The 18,325-nt window shown below is 37.5% G+C and overlaps 1 protein-coding gene across 1 annotated transcript in view; it reads right to left on the reverse strand.

Moving 5' to 3' along the window:
• The window catches only part of LOC141443676 (uncharacterized), a gene marked incomplete in the record, with an annotated part of 139,862 nt that overhangs the window by 80,808 nt on the left and 40,729 nt on the right, over nucleotides 1–18,325 (reverse strand). Inside the window, 1 exon segment of the mRNA XM_074109022.1 lies at nucleotides 9,959–10,040. Coding sequence (XP_073965123.1) covers nucleotides 9,959–10,040 — 82 coding nt within the window.

Here is an 18,325-nt window from a genome sequence, read left to right on the forward strand (position 1 = left end):
ATATGATTGGTCGATCCTTACACGTCTCCTCTTCGCTCCGCTCGTCTCCGATTCAGTGTAGCCGCAGCCATAGTCTGGAAACGCTATGTCGAAAGCAACTAAGATAGCGATCACAGATGTTATTCTAGTTTATCGCTCAGCACTATCTAGTCAGTGCCATCTAGCGGCTCCTGCGTTTAAATTATACGGTGGCGCTATATTATAAAGCTGAATTCATAGACATGCACATAGCTTCCGCCGCCTAACTTTGCCTAAAAGTTCATTGCCACGACTAGTACCACAAAAACTATAAAGGTATAATTCCAATAATTGATGGGCACTATTACCTTAAGCGATTCGAACACAATGCCAGGAAGTAACGTAAGACGTCGCATAAAAAATGTATCTCAAAAATGCGTCAAAACTGAGTATTAAGTAATGAACTTTTAGGCAGATTTATATGGCGCGTGGTATAGACAAAGAGTATGTCTCTGTGCTTCTGTAGTGTAGCTAGCTATACTGAATCTTTTTAGGGTTCCGTAGCCAAAATGGCAAAAACGGAACCCTTATAGTTTCGCACTAATATAAATAAAGTATCCTATTTTTAACCCCCGACGCAAAAAGAGGGGTTATAAGTTTGACCGCTACGTGTGTCTGTCTGTGGCACCATAGCTCTTCAACGGGTAAACCGATTTGAATTCGGGTTTTTTTATTTGAAAGCAGGTTTTCTAGCGATGGTTCTTAGATATGTTTCATCAAAATCGGTTCAGCCGTTTTTGAGATATTGAACTTTGAAGTGACAAAGTCGGGGGGTATTTCAACTTTTTGTTGGTTAGGTTATTCAATACAAACCTGTCACTCGCAGACACGTCGGCATCATTCGGAAGTAGTCGTGTCGGGGGCATTACAAAATTCAAATGTCGAAGTTCGTATCGTACCGTCCCTCTCACTCCCGTACTTATTCTGTGCTCTCGTATTAAATAACATTAGCGTCCGCGGAACAGCAAGATATGAAGTTGGAATTTTGCACTTCGTAGTATACTGGGGGCCTACCACGCTCTCTTAATACGATTCAGTTTAGGCTCTAAACTGAACTGCATCGCTATTTCGTACCACGACGTTACTTTTGCGATTCAGTTCAAGCACGGTTCAGCGACAGCGATACAGACATTTTCATTCACTCACTTCAAGCTGTTTTCGTACCTTGACGCTTAACTTGAGTGGGAATTGAATCGCTTCAGTGTCAAATTTAGCGATTCAGTATAAGTTACTCATTCTGTCAATTATTTTGGAATTTTAAGGTTTTTACTTATGATATTTTAAAATTTCAAGAACTTTTAATCTTTTATTCAAGTTTTATAACTTTTCATAGGTACTCACGCACGACATTGTGCTTCTTAACTCCTCATTGATAAAACTTTTTTCAGTGAGAAAAGATATTTGTAATCAACACAACGGTTGCTAAGAACACGGAATGACATAGAGTTATGGTTTTCCAAAATAAAGAGGTTTTAGTATACAATATTTGGTTTGCATATAGCGGCATCCCTTTCGCGACTTAGCGTTTCAGTTTCGGACCAGAGACAATATCGGTCTTTCATTCACTTGTAAACCATTGAGACTCAGCTCTGAGAAATAAACGTCGTGGTACCAATTTCGACGATTCAGTTTAGGTGCCTAAATTGAACTGCTCTGCGTTTGGATCGTTTATGAAAAGATCATGGTAGGCCCCCTATACTAAAATGTGTATCGGCTCTTGGAATAGTATTTAGTATCGTGTTCGAACCTAAGTCAAAGTTGCCCGAACAATAGCAGATTTAAGCTAATTATATGTTCAGATCGTAATGTTGCCAATAATGGAAATATATAGTGGAACGGGATATTTGTGTTTGCTTGTAGCCTTGGTATTTTCTCTTGTTAGCAAAGGAGAAGTGTATAGTTACTGTTGTGTTAGTTGTTTCCTTTTGTTGATGACATATTTTTGAGGTTCTTGATTACGTTTGTGTGTCTGTGGCAACGTAGCTCTTAAACGGGTGAACCGATTTGAATGCGGTTTTTTTTTATTTGTAAGCAGGTTTCCTAACGGTTGTTCTTAACATGTTTAATCAAAATCGGTTCTGCCGTTTTTGAGATATTGAACTTTTTAAGTGACAAAGTCGGGGGTTTTCCAACTTTTTGTTCGTTAGGTTATAGTATTTGTTGTTATAGCGGCAACAGAAATACATAATCTGTGAGAATTTTAACGGTTTATGAGATACATCCTGGTGACAAACGGACGGACAGCGGAGACCCTAAAACTTTAGTATAATTAATCGGTCAAGTGCGAGTCAAACTCATACATGAATAGTTCCGTACCTCCGTACAATGTTTTAAAAACAGTTCAGTAATTAATAAGTTTTTGTTAGAACTCTAATAATACAAGCTTTTTTGTTGACTCTACTTTTTTGCCCGTGGTTACCAAAGTACTCGTCAAGACGAATCAACTAGCCCCCTGCAACCTGCAACATAAGGCTTTCACCTTGGCCGCCGTAGCAACGCCTACCAACGCCTAGCAACGCCTAGCAATGAAAACACTGAAAAGACACGTTTCTTGTATGACGACCCCCCCTTTAATTCTTAATTTTATGTTTAGTATATATTTGTTGTTATACCGGCCACAGTAACACACAATTTGTGCCCTAGAGCCCTGTGCAGACGGACGGACAGACAGCTGAGTCTCAGTAATAGAGTTCCTTTGGCACCCTTTGGATACGGAATCCTAAAGATAACTGCTAACAGACGTTACTTGTAATGAGTTGAGCGGAGTGCCCTCTAAATGAACAGCCCATATGATGCTAAACCATCTTGTTGCTACGTGCTAACGTTAGCGTAAGAATCAGGGTTATCGTGATATACTAGTGATGTGTTAACTTATTTTTGACCGACTGCGCGAAGAAGGGTTATGTTTTCCGCGCTTAGGTATGTAGTTCTTTGGTCTTCTCTGGCCTAGGGCTGACGGTTTTCAACATGAATTATCATTAGAAAGAAAGAAAGAAAGAAAGAAAGAAAAGTTTATTTTGGCTCCAAAAAGTACCACCTAAAACTAAGACTAGAACTAGCTCTAGAACTATGTTACTAGGTGACACGGCAGGATACCAAAAAGGGTCTCCACTCAGCATGTGTTGCCGCACATTATGTGCAGTAACGCTGGTTTTCTGTGGAGCCCAAACGTTAAATAAACATGTATGCATGAGCCAGTTCCTTTGCCCCAGTCAGACGGAGAAAAAAAAAATTAAAACCATAGACAAAGGGAGAAGTGACGTGGCTCAGTGTAAAAGATAATAATACAAATACTGCTGTCGTGGCAATAAATAATTTTTAAACATTTTCTTTTTTATAAGTAAATTCGTGAAAACTGTTGGTGTAATATACGGTACACGGTACATAATATCGACACTAGTTACTTAAAAAAAAAAACAAGCCAAATGCGAGTCGGACCCGCGCACGAAGGGTTCCGTTCCATTATATATACAACAATAGACATTAGCAAAAAAAGGCAAAAACAAGTTTGGTGTATGGGAGCCCCCCTTGAATATTTATTTTATTTCAATTTAATTATTTATTTTTAAAGTGATTATACAATTAAATATTCTGTGAATATTTCAAGCGTTTACCTGTTGCCATTATTAATATTGAGCAAAAGTACCCATTACAAGAAAAAGTGTTGTATGGAAGTTGAGTCACAAGAAGACTTTACTTATACATTTTATTTTTCGACATGAATCTTATTAGTTAGTACTACCTTTTCTACTGAATATCCTTAAGGAGGGCTTAATTATATCTAGTAGAGGATATTTTAACACAATGTAATAATTTATTTACCTATGCATAAAAATCCTCGATTTTTTTATCGATAACAGCCCCATCAATAGCGCGGAAACGGGCGCGGCAGATGTACCACTACCATGAGTTTACAGTTACCGTACTCGGTAGCCACGGCGTAAATTATTTGTAGAGGCGCTGTACAATTCTCCATACATAGTCCATTTTGTCTTAAGGGCGGTAAATAAGGAATTACGAACGAGAGTCTATTAGAAGCCCGAAGTCGAAGACTGAGGGCTTTAATGAGTCGATGTTCGTAATTATAGTACCGCCCGTGCGACATACAATGTTTTTCATCACATTTGCAAGTAAAATTTAATATTTGTAAAAGAAAAAATATAATTGTTCCAAATATTGGCGATACCTTAGGCTGTGCTCTTGGCAGCGTCGCCCTCAACCTCCCTCGGCATGCGCCGCAACGTGCGTGTGCATGTGGTCCATGTAGTCCTGCAGCAGCGCGCGCAGCACCCTCAGTACGGGCACCGACCGACTCATTGACCGACCTTGGCTTCATGACAAGACAATGTGTACGCGCAATGACTCATTTACCGACCACGGGTTTCATGACAAGCACATTAAGGTCGAGGGTTTTATTTGGGGGGTTGCAACCAAGGTAGCCTGCATGTTACGACACTGTTTACGAGCAAGTGTGATGAAAAATAATTTACGCCGTCGCTATCGAGTACGGTCACTGTAAACTCATGGTAGTGGTTGGTCCGCACTAGCCGCGTCACGACCAAGAAGCGAGGTCAGAGATGCGCAAGCTACTGTGAATGGTAACATTCAAATAACCCTACTCCTATTGGGAGTCGGGTAAATAATCTAAGATCCGGAGAGACTTTGCACCCATGTATTTAACGGATAATAAGTGAGTTTATGTTAAAAAATAAAATTAACACGAGTTTTTTGCTGTCTGTACTTTTTGTCGATTGTACTTGCATTGTAATGAGGGCTATCGCGTATAAATTCGCCGCTAGAGGCGCTAGTGTAGCGTGAGGTCTCCGAAATGTCAAATCTCATAGTTTTTGGTAAGAGGGACGGTACGATACGAACTTCGATTTTCGAATTTTGTAGTAACCCCCCAGGCAAAGCCTCCACCCGGAACAAATCAAGGACATCTTAGCATACTGTTATAAAACTGTTCACTGTTAAGAGGTCAGTACAGCAGTAACTATGTAATCACATATTTACAGCGTTGTTAAACTTCATAAAACCGTTAAAAGCCGACCTTTCGAGGTGACTGGAACATTTAACCGTGCAAGCTAATTAGTTGGTTAAATTAGTGCAAAGTTGCAAAAACGGTCAAGCGCGAGTCGGTCACACTAGCGATAAACTGCTTTGATGTGCTCGAGTTTACTTACAGTGAAGTGCCACAGTATTCGATTACTTACATCGCAATCGAATTATAGGCCTTATCGCGATGTGTGTGTGTGGATGGAATCTTAAGAGACATGAAACTTGTCACGATTTTACACAAATTAACTATATCTACAGGTCAAATTAAGACATTAGTGGTCTATCTCTTACTGTTAACAAGATAATCAAGAATTAAGATAATTAAGTATACGCGATAAAACCAAACTAATAGTTCATTATTATTTAGTGTCAAAATTAAAAATGTACCTATCGAGAGCATGATAACAATATGTTTTCTTTTCGTTAAAATACGATGGAGAACAGTATAATTACTTTATGATATTAATATTAGATAATAAAGACTAAACTCCAATTCAATAGAATCTGACAACCCTGTAGACACTTCCAGCCTACTAATATAAACACCGGGCTGCCTAAGGCTTTGTGATGTGACTATTATTCTTTTTGATTCCTTTTAGGTCATATTGCAACAACAGGGACATATATAATCAAGTGTGCCCACGATAGGTGTCTTAAATATGTAGAAATTGACAAATTCTATTGAATTGTACTTTACAAGTTATAAGATGATTAGAATATTACGACATCTCTCTATACTTGGTTTGCATAGGTATTTTTAACTAAATGTAAACAAAACAACGTCAATTGGTGTCTTAAATATTGAAATTCCTCCATTAAACTATCTAAACATTTACATTTCTGTATTGAAATACACAAGTCTAGTTTGTATTACAATGATAATAAGTAAAATGTTTAAAATCCTTGAATGTACCAAATCTGGCGGCTGAAGTTTGTTTACATTTACTTAAATACCTATCAAAACCAAGTATAGCTCTCGCCAGACCCTTAGCGAAAACTAATTAAACATATAACTACCAGTGAAAGGGACCAAGCTATCTGCCCATCGGATGTAAAGCTAGCTCACAACTTTCAGGACAGCGTACACGCCAGATTTAGTGGACGGGTTGCCCATTAGCTTGTTCAAGACAAATTTAGGACGCACTTGTTTATAATATGCCTCGTTGGACTTTACAACGCGTATAAATATTTGAGCACATACACAAAACGGAACTATACTCGAGTCCAGAATTAGGCGAACCAACTTGACAGTTCATTACACTCAAATGTTGCCACAGTTCCACCAGTGCTGTAATATCGATAAAAAAATAACTTAATATCGATGTTAGAAAAAATTCAATACGAAATAATAATAAAAGAAATCTGTAATTTGAAAGATTTCGAAAAAATGTTGAACAACGGTCAGGACGCCATCCGCCATTTAGTTTTATTGACATTTCATATACCTATGTCATTCGACTTAACTGCCATTGGCTTGCTTGGAACTATTTACGTTATTGGGAAATTTTCGTTACGTTATTATTTGTTGTTATCCCCCTTAAAGCTATGAAAATAAAGTCCACAAATGACAAACCTTCCTTCCTTTCTTCTCACTGTGCAAATTACTGTTCGCCTATCTTTAAGTTTTCCTATTAGCTTGAAAAGATCCCTTTAGGGATAAGTTCGCCTTTGTACTCTTTTGTTTTGTTGTTTTCTTTTTGTATTATTTTTGTGTTTTATGTACAATAAAGTATTTACATACATACATACAAACATTTTCATTTCACGTCTACACAAGGTTATATCGACAAATTGTATTGACATATTCCTATGCCTATTATTTTTTGCTATGGTGTTACCAACATTTCAGTTGTCAATCTAGTTCGCCTGATTTTGACTCGAGTATACGATTGTTTTTAATGAACCATTTCAAGCCACTTTTGACTCCTTCACCACTGAAACAACCCGCTATAAGCCAACTGATGGAGTGATGGACGACGACGAAGGACAAGACAAACAAAATTTGACCCAGTTCCAGTGGACGGATTGACTTAAAATTTGGCATGCTTATGTAAATCTGGTGACAATAATCTAGCAGTGACAACCTGGTAGTCCGGCCAGGATTGTCTTTACAAGAGAAAACGCTGATAGCGTCGGTCGACTTGAAATTTGGTATGGAAATATAGTTTAGGTGACAGTGCAAATGGAGTCAACAACAAGTAGTCAGCAAAATAGCTTGTATTTTAAAAATGATAATTTTAAACTTGCCCTGGTTTGTAGTTGTTTTTGGTCAAATCTTGCAAGCCCATGTTGAACCACTTCCAGTGGTCGGATTGACTTGAGATTTTGTATGTAGATAAATTGGATGACAATACAAGTGCAGTCAACAAAAAGTGTATTTAGCACAAGAATCTTCTATTAAAAAACCGGCCAAGAGCGTGTCGGACACGCCCAAAATAGGGTTCAGTAGCCATTACGAAAAAAAATAATTTTTTTTAGAAGTATTTCGTATTTTATACGGAATCTTCCAAGTTTAGGTATATTTTATATCTTAGGCTGTTATTTACTCTTAAACTACTAATAATTCTCAAGTAAACTTATCCGTTATAGTTTTCCTTGTAAGTTTGATATGTATACTTACTACCATCCTGGATTTTTTCTCATTTTTCCACCCACCGGTTTAGATTTTAGAGGGGGGAGGGGGCTGAAGCGCTCGATTTTAATGAAATTTTGCACTTTAAAGTTGAATATTTCGCAAACAAATCACTGAATCGAAAAATCATCTGAATAAACCCCTAAAGGTTTTAAAATACCTATCCAACGATACCCCACACTATAGGGTTGGATGAGAAAAAAAAATCACCCCCACTTTAAGTCAATGGGAGGTACCCTAAAAAAAATTTTTAGATTTTTTTATTGTACCATTTTGTCGGCATAGTTTACATATATATTCGTGCAAAATTACAGCTTTCTAGCATTGATAGTCCCTGAGCAAAGCCGCGGACGGACGGACGGACAGACAGACAGACAGACATGGCGAAGCTATAAGGGTTCCGTTTTTGCCATTTTGGCTCCGGAACCCTAAAAAGTAATTTCTAACATAAACTTATTCCTTTGAGGTGCGGAACCTTAAAAAAATGTCAAAGGGGGCGGGTATATTGAGAAAATGTATACCTACGGTAGATTGCTTACTGTTTTTACACTGTTTCTGTTATTAGGCGATACTAGTACGAGAGAAGGCGAGGTCGTCCGTCGCGGATGCTGTAGCCGGACCTGAGATGCTTGCTTTTAATTTAAAAAAAAAACATGGCGGAAGTCTGGCAGCTATTAGTTCTCAGTCACGTTATAATACTTTTCGGTTAGCTTGGTTACGGTGACATTTGCTTTTTTTCTATTCCACACCATGAATGTTTCAGGCCAATATTTTATAAAAAATATACTTGAATCTTGAAAGAACAAAAAAATATATATCTTCATGTAGCTTAAAGTAGCTAAAACATTTCGTAATAATAAACACAAATCAATTAAAAATATAATATTTTGTTATAAAACTAATAAGATAAATTTTAATCTCGTCAACTTGCATCGCGTAAAACGGAACTCTATTTCAATAGAGCTTGACTTTGCTTATCGACCGAATCGATTCCACAATCTTGTCAAATCGTTTGACTCGCATCATCTGTCAATTAGTACGAGAGCGGAGGTCCTTAAATGCGTCTTTGTATCGAGTGTTTCGTATTGTTTGATGATTTGAACTGTTACTTTGTTATTCAATTTTGTTATTACGGTTTTTGTCAATTTTTTTACCGTTATTAGTTATGACAAAGTGCCAAAGAAGACCGCATGGTTTGTGAGATCCCGATAGACAAGCAAAAACACTTGCTACGCGGGCGAAGCCGCAGGCAAAAACTATTTAAAAATATATACCTAGTGCCATCCACGAAGACGCGTGATTTTGTCAAAATTAGCAATCAATGACATTGTAATAAGAACCACGGCACGCGTAATCGTGAATGACTCTACCTATAAACTATCACTAATCAAATCGATTACACACCCTTAGCATATTTAATCGAGAATCGCAATAAAACGATTCGAATATACATTGTCACAACCCTTTAATTACTTAATGACATGTGTCACCGTACCCATCCTATCCGAAAAGTACTATAGTACACATATACTCGTAGAAGCCATCAACAACATGAATTGAAAATAAACAAGTTTTTGTTAAAAAAAAAAAACTTTCAAATCGAGCATTATGCTGACTGTACTTGCATTGTCATCTAAACTTTTAGACCTGCGGAGACGATCCTGGCTAGACCACCAGGATGCCATTGACAGATTATTCTATTCATAGCATTACCTCGACGTTTCAACCACATCACAGTGTGAGTGAGTTTACTCGTGACCACGGCCACTGTAATGTGGTCGAAACGTCGAGGTAAATATCTACTCAGCGGCACAAAATTTAGATATCCTTGTTAAAGACACACAAACTACATTGTACGTACTCAAAGACTCAAAGATTAAGGTTGGTGTGCAAATTTAGTTCCTGTGTCACACACCTGAAAACACCTGAACACCGACCCCCCCCCCCCGCCGACGTACCTTCGAAATTAATTACTCATATGGCCCGCGATAAATAATATTATTTTGATCGCCCTATACTTAATATAAAATAGAATAAGTAAAAGATGCATGGGTAAACGAGTAGGCTATACTAGCCGTGTAGTAGAGAGTAGCGAGGCGATAAAAAAATTGAAAACAAAATAATTGTTAGTTTAATTCTGGCCCTCCTCTAAGATATTTGTCACTTTTTGGCCCCCTATCGAAAAAGTTTGCCGACCTGTGGTCTTGGCAGTTGGCACTTTTGATAGGACTTGTTTTGTTTTTGACTCACCGAGAGGCCTGCGTCGCCGCGGCGTTGGCGGCCGCTTCAGACTCAGATCCACCGGCTCCATCTGGACGGGGGGCCCACAAGCCTAGAAAAAAAAACACGCTTTAATAGTGGCCCTCGGCTGCATCATCAGACCAAAGAAACCTTTGATCATAGCTTAATCTAACATAACAAACTTAAAAAGTTGAACAACATAACATTAAGGCTGCGTTTTATTCCACCAGAGATGAGCGAAGATGTGTTTTTCATGAACCAATAGAAATGCTTCATTTACCTATCCCGCACAGCATCTCTAGTGGAAACAGCTGAGCGGAGCGAGGAGAGGTAAATTAAGCGTTTTTATTGGTTCATGGAACACATTCCTCGCAAGTCTCTCAACACATCCACGCACATCTCTGACTGTTAAATATTATATGAATCTGGAAGTGAAATTGTGGAGGTCCGGCCAGGATCGCCTCCGCAGGACGGAACGAAACTCCTCAACGGTTAATGGCATCGACTTGAAACTTGGTACGCAAATGTAGTTTAGATGTCAAAGAGTACAGTCAGCAAATAAAGCTTGTATTAAAAATATAATTTTCTAAGAGAAACTTACTACACTTTTATTTCACTTATACCTACTTATTGTTGTTGTTTTTGGGTCAAATCTTGCAAGTTCGTTTTGACCCACTTCCAGTGGTCGGACTGATTTGAAATTTGGTATTACGAGTACATATGTAAGTTGGTTAACAATGCAAGTACAGCCAACTAAAAGTACAGTCAGCAAAAAAGCTTGTATTTTTTGTGATATTTTAATATCACATGCTTTTACTTAACTTCTCCTGGTTTTGTTGTTGTTTTAGGGGTGAAATCTTGTAAGTTTATTATTGCCGTCAGCAAAAAAGCTCTCATTAAAAACTAATTTATAAACAGAAACTTATAAACTGAAAATACAGCGGTTAGTTCCAATGGAATGCCGAAAAAGTTTCTCGATGAGGGCTACGGCATAGATGTCGCTAGCGTCGCTGCTTAAGTGACTAAGTAAGAAACACAAGCTGAGATATGAGGTGCATAGGGAAATTCGTGTCGGTACCGTTGACCATCAGTGGTGTAGCGGTATAGCACGCGGTACGGATTACCGAGGACCTGGGTTCGATTCCCAGTGATGGTCTTATTTTTCTGTTTTTTCTGTGCATCTATATTTCAGTTTGTATTTTCAATTTCGGTTTTACGGGATGACCGTAAAAGTAAAAATTTGGAATTGAAATAATAAATACAAAAAGATTCCAAAAAACCAATCTTAACTTATACTCTCACACAAATGGTACGTTTGTTACTGCAACATACATACGTCCATACATCCGCATATACGAACAAAAAAATTAACACTAGCATTAAACACCTAAATGTGTTTAATTAATGTAACATCGCCTTTTAAGGGGTACATTAAATCACTAATTGTAGCAATTTATGTTCGATTGGTAAAAAAGGAATCGAAGTGTTAATTATTATCGCTAATTGATACCGTATCGTTAATATTTAAGGCATATGCGGCAAGGCGAGACTTGCTCCTTTATAACAGACTTCGAAAAGAAGGAGGAGGTTATCGATTCGGTCGTCTTTTTACCATTTTTGCCATGGCTACGGAACCCTTATAGTTTCGCCATGTCTGTCGGTCTGTCTGTCCGTCCGCGGCTTTGCTCAGAGACTATCAGTACTAGAAAGCTCTAATTTTGCACAGTATATGTAGCAACTATGCCGACAAAATAGTCCAAAAAAATTTTGGGGGGGTTTTTTTTCTCATCCAAATCTATAGTGTGGGGTATAGTTGGATAGGTCTTTTAAACCATTACGGAGTTGCTAAGACGATTTTTCGATTCAGTGATTTGTTTGCGAAATAGTCAACTTTAAAGTGCCAATTTTCATTAAAATCGAGCGTCCCCCCCCCTCTAAAATCGAAACCCCCCTTTCTTATTAATAGTTTGAAGTCGGTGCCTAAGCACGAGCCAGCAGGAGTGATAGAAGCCCAATAATATAGTATGTTGGGGAGGTAGACGACTATAGCTCCACTCCACTCCTGCTGGCTGTGCTGAAGCACCGATTCTTCCGAGTGCTGGATTACCGTATACTTTGGATTTGCTTATTAATATTTTCAGTTTTTTGTAGTTAGTTTAATTTTTACAAGCTTTTATTTAACTTGCAACATATGTATGTGCGGGTTACCTAATGATTCGCCGACAATTTTTACGCAGATTATTTATTGGCAGACCACGTTTCGCCGAGTAACGGTACGCCGATGAATTTGTACGCAAATCAGTTGGCTTGTGAGTCAGTAAGCCGAACAACTATTAACAGAAATTCGTTTAGTTAAAGGGTTTAAACCACTACACGCATATTCAATGTTTGCTCGAACAACTTTTCGCTATCGAATTTGTGTTTATTTTATACTGAAGTCAAAAAAACTAAGTCGCGATGTCAGCAGTTTGGTTCTGGCGTTGTTGGTCACAATTCTACCTAACACTCCTCCTCGCTAGCGCTCGTCGTCGCACCTAACCACACATTTTGATGTCATGCGATAACTCTGCTTATCGTGTTTCGGCGAACAGTTGTTCGATCAACTGAAACGATTACGAAACAAACAATCGAGTAAAAGTAAATCTGCATATCGCTATTCTTCCTACCGACTACTCGGCGAAACGAATAATAGGCGTAACGAAATTATACCAAACGTTGCTCGGCCAAAAGAAAGATCTGTCAATAGTTGTCTGCGAAACGAAAATATGCGTAATTAAACTCGGCGAAACGACAGGTCACCGTATTTGCGGGTCAAATCTTGCAAGTTGAATTTGACCGGAAGTCGGATTAACTTGAAATTTGGCATACTTATGTAAATCTGGTGACAATACATTAATCTGGTAGTGACATCCTGGTGTTCTGGCCAGGATCGCCACTGCAGGACGGAACTCCTCGACGGTTAATGGCATCGACTTGAAATTTGGTACAGAAATGTAGTTTGGATGGCAATGCAAGTACAATCAACCAAAATTATTGGTTAAAAATATATATGTATTATAAATATGTATGTTAGTCTGTAAGATATTTATGTACGGGCCAAGTTGCCCGAAGTAAATGAATTTATTGTAATTAATATTAAAAGTACACCCGCAAAAAAAGCTTGCATAAAAAATGTTTTTTTTTTAACAAAACACTTTTTTTACATGTAATGTTTTTGATGGGATAAGTACTGACAGAGCCCTAAATTAATAAATACCTATAAAACAGTGCGGAATAACGGATGAACCAAATATGGTGTGTAGCAGTTATTAAAAACAAACACTTAACTAGCCGTGACGATTCTTGCTTAACCACATTAAATACAGTAACCGTTGTACTTAAAAAACGTTTATTTTTTAATAGACATACTAGTCAAGTATGTTTGTGTTTCATCTAAACAAAACCAAACCAACCAAGAATGATATAAAGAATTTATTCATATTTTCGTAATAAGGAATTGTATTAATTGAACTTGCATTGTCATCCAAACTACATACCGTACCAAGTTTCAAGTCGATGCCATTAAACTGTGTAGGCTTGTGTCCTGCGGAGACGATCCTGACTGGATCACCAGAATTAAAATAAAATAAATTTCATGGGACACTTGACACCAATTGACCTAGTCCCAAACTAAGCAAAGCTTGTACTATGGATCCTAGGCAACGGATAAACATACTTATATAGATAAAGAATTTTACCACCAGATTAAAAAACCGGCCAAGAGCGTGTCGGACACGCCCAAGATAGGGTTCCATAGCCATTACGAATAAAAACAAGTTATATTATGTGCGTTATAACACAATTAAAACACTTACTACAGTCTTAAAATTTATTACCAGAAAAAGAGCGTATCTTCACGGCACTTACGTCCTTTTGTTGAGAAGCGCAGTTTTTCGGCAATAACTCAAAAACGGTATATCCGATCACGTTGAAACCAATTTTGGTGGAAAGTATTTATTAAGCGTTACTTTTCCATATTTTTTGGACAAACGGTTTACAAGATAGAGGGGGGGGGATACAATTTTTGCTACTTTGGGAGCGATTATTTCCGGAAATCTTCACTTAATCAAAAAAGTTTTTGAGAAACCTTACTATCTTTTCAAAAGAGCTGTCGAACTATACGTGCCACACGTTGATGCGAGTTAAAAAAAAAACAGTTTCTGTTACGTGTACCTATGGAGTGCCTCCCCTATAAATATTTATTTTTGTAATTTTACTACAAAACTAAATAGCGGCTTTGACAAGACATCTGTACTTTATTTTCATTTCGAGTAAAAATGCCTGTGACATACGGACGGACGGACAGACAGACAGACGGACTTGAAATGAAATGAAAAATATTTTATTTGTTAATAGTTGGTTTCAATCAGACGACCAGATGGCCTAGTGGTTAGAGAACCTGACTACGAAGCTTGAGGTCCCGGGTTCGATTCCCGTGTCGGGGCAGATATTTGTATGAAAAATACGAATGTTTGTTCTCGGGTCTTGGGTGTTTAATATGTATTTAAGTATGTATCTATCTATATAATTATATTTATCCGTTGCTTAGTACCCATACCCATAACACAAGCTTTGCTAAGCTTACTTTGGGACTAGGTCAATTGGTGTGAATTGTCCCGTGATATTTATTATTTATTTATTTAATCAAAGTCTTAGAGTTATACAGTCATAAGATCGCCACATTATGCCATCAGACTGGCTGTACAAATTTAATGAGTGTTATTTAAAAAACTATTGAAGAAACTATAAGGGTTCCGTTTTTGCCATTTTGGCTCCGGAACCCTAAAAAAACATGAGTGTCAAGGAATATAGTTCGCATTGTATGAGTGCATGTATGTAAATCGCTTTCTAATGTGCAAAAGCACTAGTGTTAGCATGGGGCCATAAGATGGGAGCATAAAGTGGGCGGAGTCATTGAGAGCGTTTTTCACAAGCTTTTAATTATCTTCTTCTACTTATCTACGATACGAGTAGCATATTCTTACCTTGTAAATATACATATTATATTCGTCTGTGCATTTTTGTTCTTCTGATAGTGAGAAGCGAAATCTCTTTTTACTTTTAAAATCTCGGTAAATCAGCGTTTCCACCAGAGATGTACGAGGATGTGTTTCGAGGAATATGTTTGACATGAACCAGTAGAAACGCTTCATTTACCTATTGGCTCTGTGCACGACATCAGCGACACCTAGCGTCCGCAACTTGGCTCTGATGTTCTGACGTTTTGAAATTTCATCGCGACATTGTGACAAAAATCTAGGACGTATTAATTTATAATACAAAATTACTGTGATACCGTGATTTGGGTGGACAAAAGGTTGTGAATTCATTTTTGGTCATTAAAATTAAATGAGGTAAGTAAGTAAAATTTATTGAAAAAGTGTGTTTTATTTTCGTTATGTCAGGGTTTGTTTACTTCATGTTTACTTGTACTTTTACTGTAAAACGAAAAGATAAAGCTATCTTATTGGTTTCTTTGAATAATAGTAAAATTATATAATTGTTCTTATATCGCTAGTAATAAATTAAATATCGTTTTCAGATCAAAATGAGTATCATTTTGAAGACCGGTTTTGTGAGTATCACTCAATATAAAATTTCAACCACAAACCGTTTCATAAGGAAAATTGTTGCTGGACGTGTCCGAGATGTAGAGGAATTAAGAACAAAACAGGGACAGTGTTCAATAATTCAAGCTCGCATCTTAACACAAACATCTATTACTAAAATTAGCTACTTAAAGTCTATGCAAATTGCTTTGTTAATGACAGATTCAAATGAGTATGACAGATGACAGAGCCTAGGTTATTTCTTCTTTTGGCCACTATGAGCGCTGCGATAGATTTCATTACCTAGTACTTCGCACCCTCCCAATTCTCAATGAGCGTAGCTCTCTAGTGAAAACAGTTGATGACATGATAAACACATTCCACGCAACGCATTCGCACATCTCTGGTGGAAACGCAGCCTATTAGCACGACTAATTTTTACAAGCTTTTTTTTAACTTGTTACAATCGTTTGCAAGTATGTACATAAGTAAATTTGTTCGTGAGTTGTCGTTTTAAGCTGAGGGCCTACTCCGAAATACGAAAATCAAAAATGTTTGTAGGTACCGTCCCTCTTACTCTAGTATTAAATATTATAAGTGTCAGAGGGACGGGACGACACGAACTTCGATTTTCGAATTTCATAGTAGCTTTGCAGTTCATTTTTCGACCTTTTTCAGATATTGCACTGAGGCGACACCTCAGACTAAAAAATAATAATTTAAAAGATATTAAAAAAGGTAAAGTTTAGTTTTATTCAAAGTTTAATATTTCATCTAATTTTTTAATAACTATCCACCTACAACGTGAAATGCAATAAAATTTGATTTTGAATTTGGCCCATTAGGGCCTAGTCTAGGGGTGGCCAACTTGATTAGACCCGAGATCTACCTACTGTTTACTGATGGAAACCCTGTGCGATCTACCAACACCGACATCACCTACATACCGTCTTCTTGAAATCTTTAAATGTAATAGAATATTAGGGACTAGCTTTTGCCCGCGGCTTCGCTCGCGTTAAATTTGGGGTAACACAGATTTACTTTCTACGATCTTATTTTGATGTTTTAATTAATTTTTCGGAGGATTACATGTACAAATTTTGAATTTAAAAATCAACCTACATAATCATAATTTGTACAAACTTTGAACTCCTGTTTCACATCTTTAGGTCAGGGGTGTAATTTAGAAAACCCACGTGTTTCTTTTGCCCGCGACTTCGTACCTACGCGCATAGGATTATTCCCGCGGATAGGAATAAGTGAATTCAATAGAAAACTCACTGTTCGCGATTCGATTGAAACAGGCTTCTATTTTTCGGGTATCGATTTTTAAAAAGATTTCAAGAAAAGATTTTTTTAAAATCATCTCTGTTTTTCCAGAGATTTCCTTTTCCCATGGGAGTTTCGAAAAATCCATACTTAGTGTTCTATGATATGATCTACCACGTGTGCCAAATTCAGGTCTGTAAAATCTGTAGTTTAAACTACGCGTCGTCTGTCAGTCAGTCGGCCTGTCACAGTAAACTGTTTTACAGGTATGGATAAAATTTTGTTACGAATGAGTTTGATTGGTTGGCGTAGGTACTTAATGTGTCCTCCTACCGTTAAGGAGTTATACCTTCCATCCATCAGCTCACCTGAATAACCAGAAAAAATACAACTAAAGGTCTACCTATACGTGTATATTATATTTAAAAGAAACTTCCTCTAACTCCTAACGTTAAGGAGTTTAACCTTCCATCATCAGCTCATCAACATGAAGATGATGTCTATCAGACGCAAATATTTAAATAGCTTGAGAAAATATATGAAAAACGTTATGCGTGCCTACAAAATTTGAGGTGGGCCCTCGATTTCCTCGAGATCCCGTCATCAGATTCTGATTTAGTGACCATGGGGCTACCTCGGGAGAAGATATTCTAAAAATAAAAATAAAAATTGAGCGAAAAAATCGGTGAACATACATAAATAAATATGTAAGTATAGCGGAATGCATAAACCTCCTTCTTTTTTTGAAGTCGGTTAAACAGCTTTTTGTAGCACGTGCAGTAATAAACTTTTTAATTTTGAAAATTTAAGCTTTCCACAACCAGTAAAACGCGCAAAATCCTGTTTTTTTTCCCGTTTCCATATAGAATTTCAGAAAATGCTCAATTTATGTTCCCCTCCACTCCCCAAGGAACCCCTTGCCAGGTTTCAGCTTTCTACGACCAGTAAAACGAAAAATCCCGTTTTTCCCCCGTTTCTCGTATGAATTTTGGAAAGTCCTCTCTCAATGCTCCTCTACATTCCCCAAGCAACCTACCATGCCGAATTTCAGCTTTCTACCAGTAAAAACGAAAAATCCCATTTTTTCCCTTTCCCGTGAGAAATTCGGCAAATTATCTCTTAATGCTTTTCTACACTCCCGAAGCAACCTACATGTCAATTTTCAGCTTTATACGACCAGTATAACGATAAATCCTGTTTTTTCCTGTTGTCAGAATTTCGGGAAATCCTTTTGTAGTGCTCCCCTACGCTCCTCAAGGAACCTAAAATGCCAAAATTTGAGTTTTCTACAACCAGTAAAAGGAAAAATTCCGTATTTTCCCGTTCCCGTGGGGAATTTTGAAAAGCCCTCTCTTAACGCTCCTCTACACTCTCAACCTACATACATGCCAAATTGCAGTCTTCTACGACCAGTAATCGAAAAAATCCCATTTTTTGCCGTTCCGTCAGAATTTCAAGTTTTTTTTTTTAATGTTTCCCTACACTTTTTAAGGAACCTAAATGCCAAATATCAGTTTTC

This window comes from Choristoneura fumiferana, chromosome 28 (assembly GCF_025370935.1).
Source record: "Choristoneura fumiferana chromosome 28, NRCan_CFum_1, whole genome shotgun sequence".
Taxonomy (NCBI): domain Eukaryota; kingdom Metazoa; phylum Arthropoda; class Insecta; order Lepidoptera; family Tortricidae; genus Choristoneura; species Choristoneura fumiferana.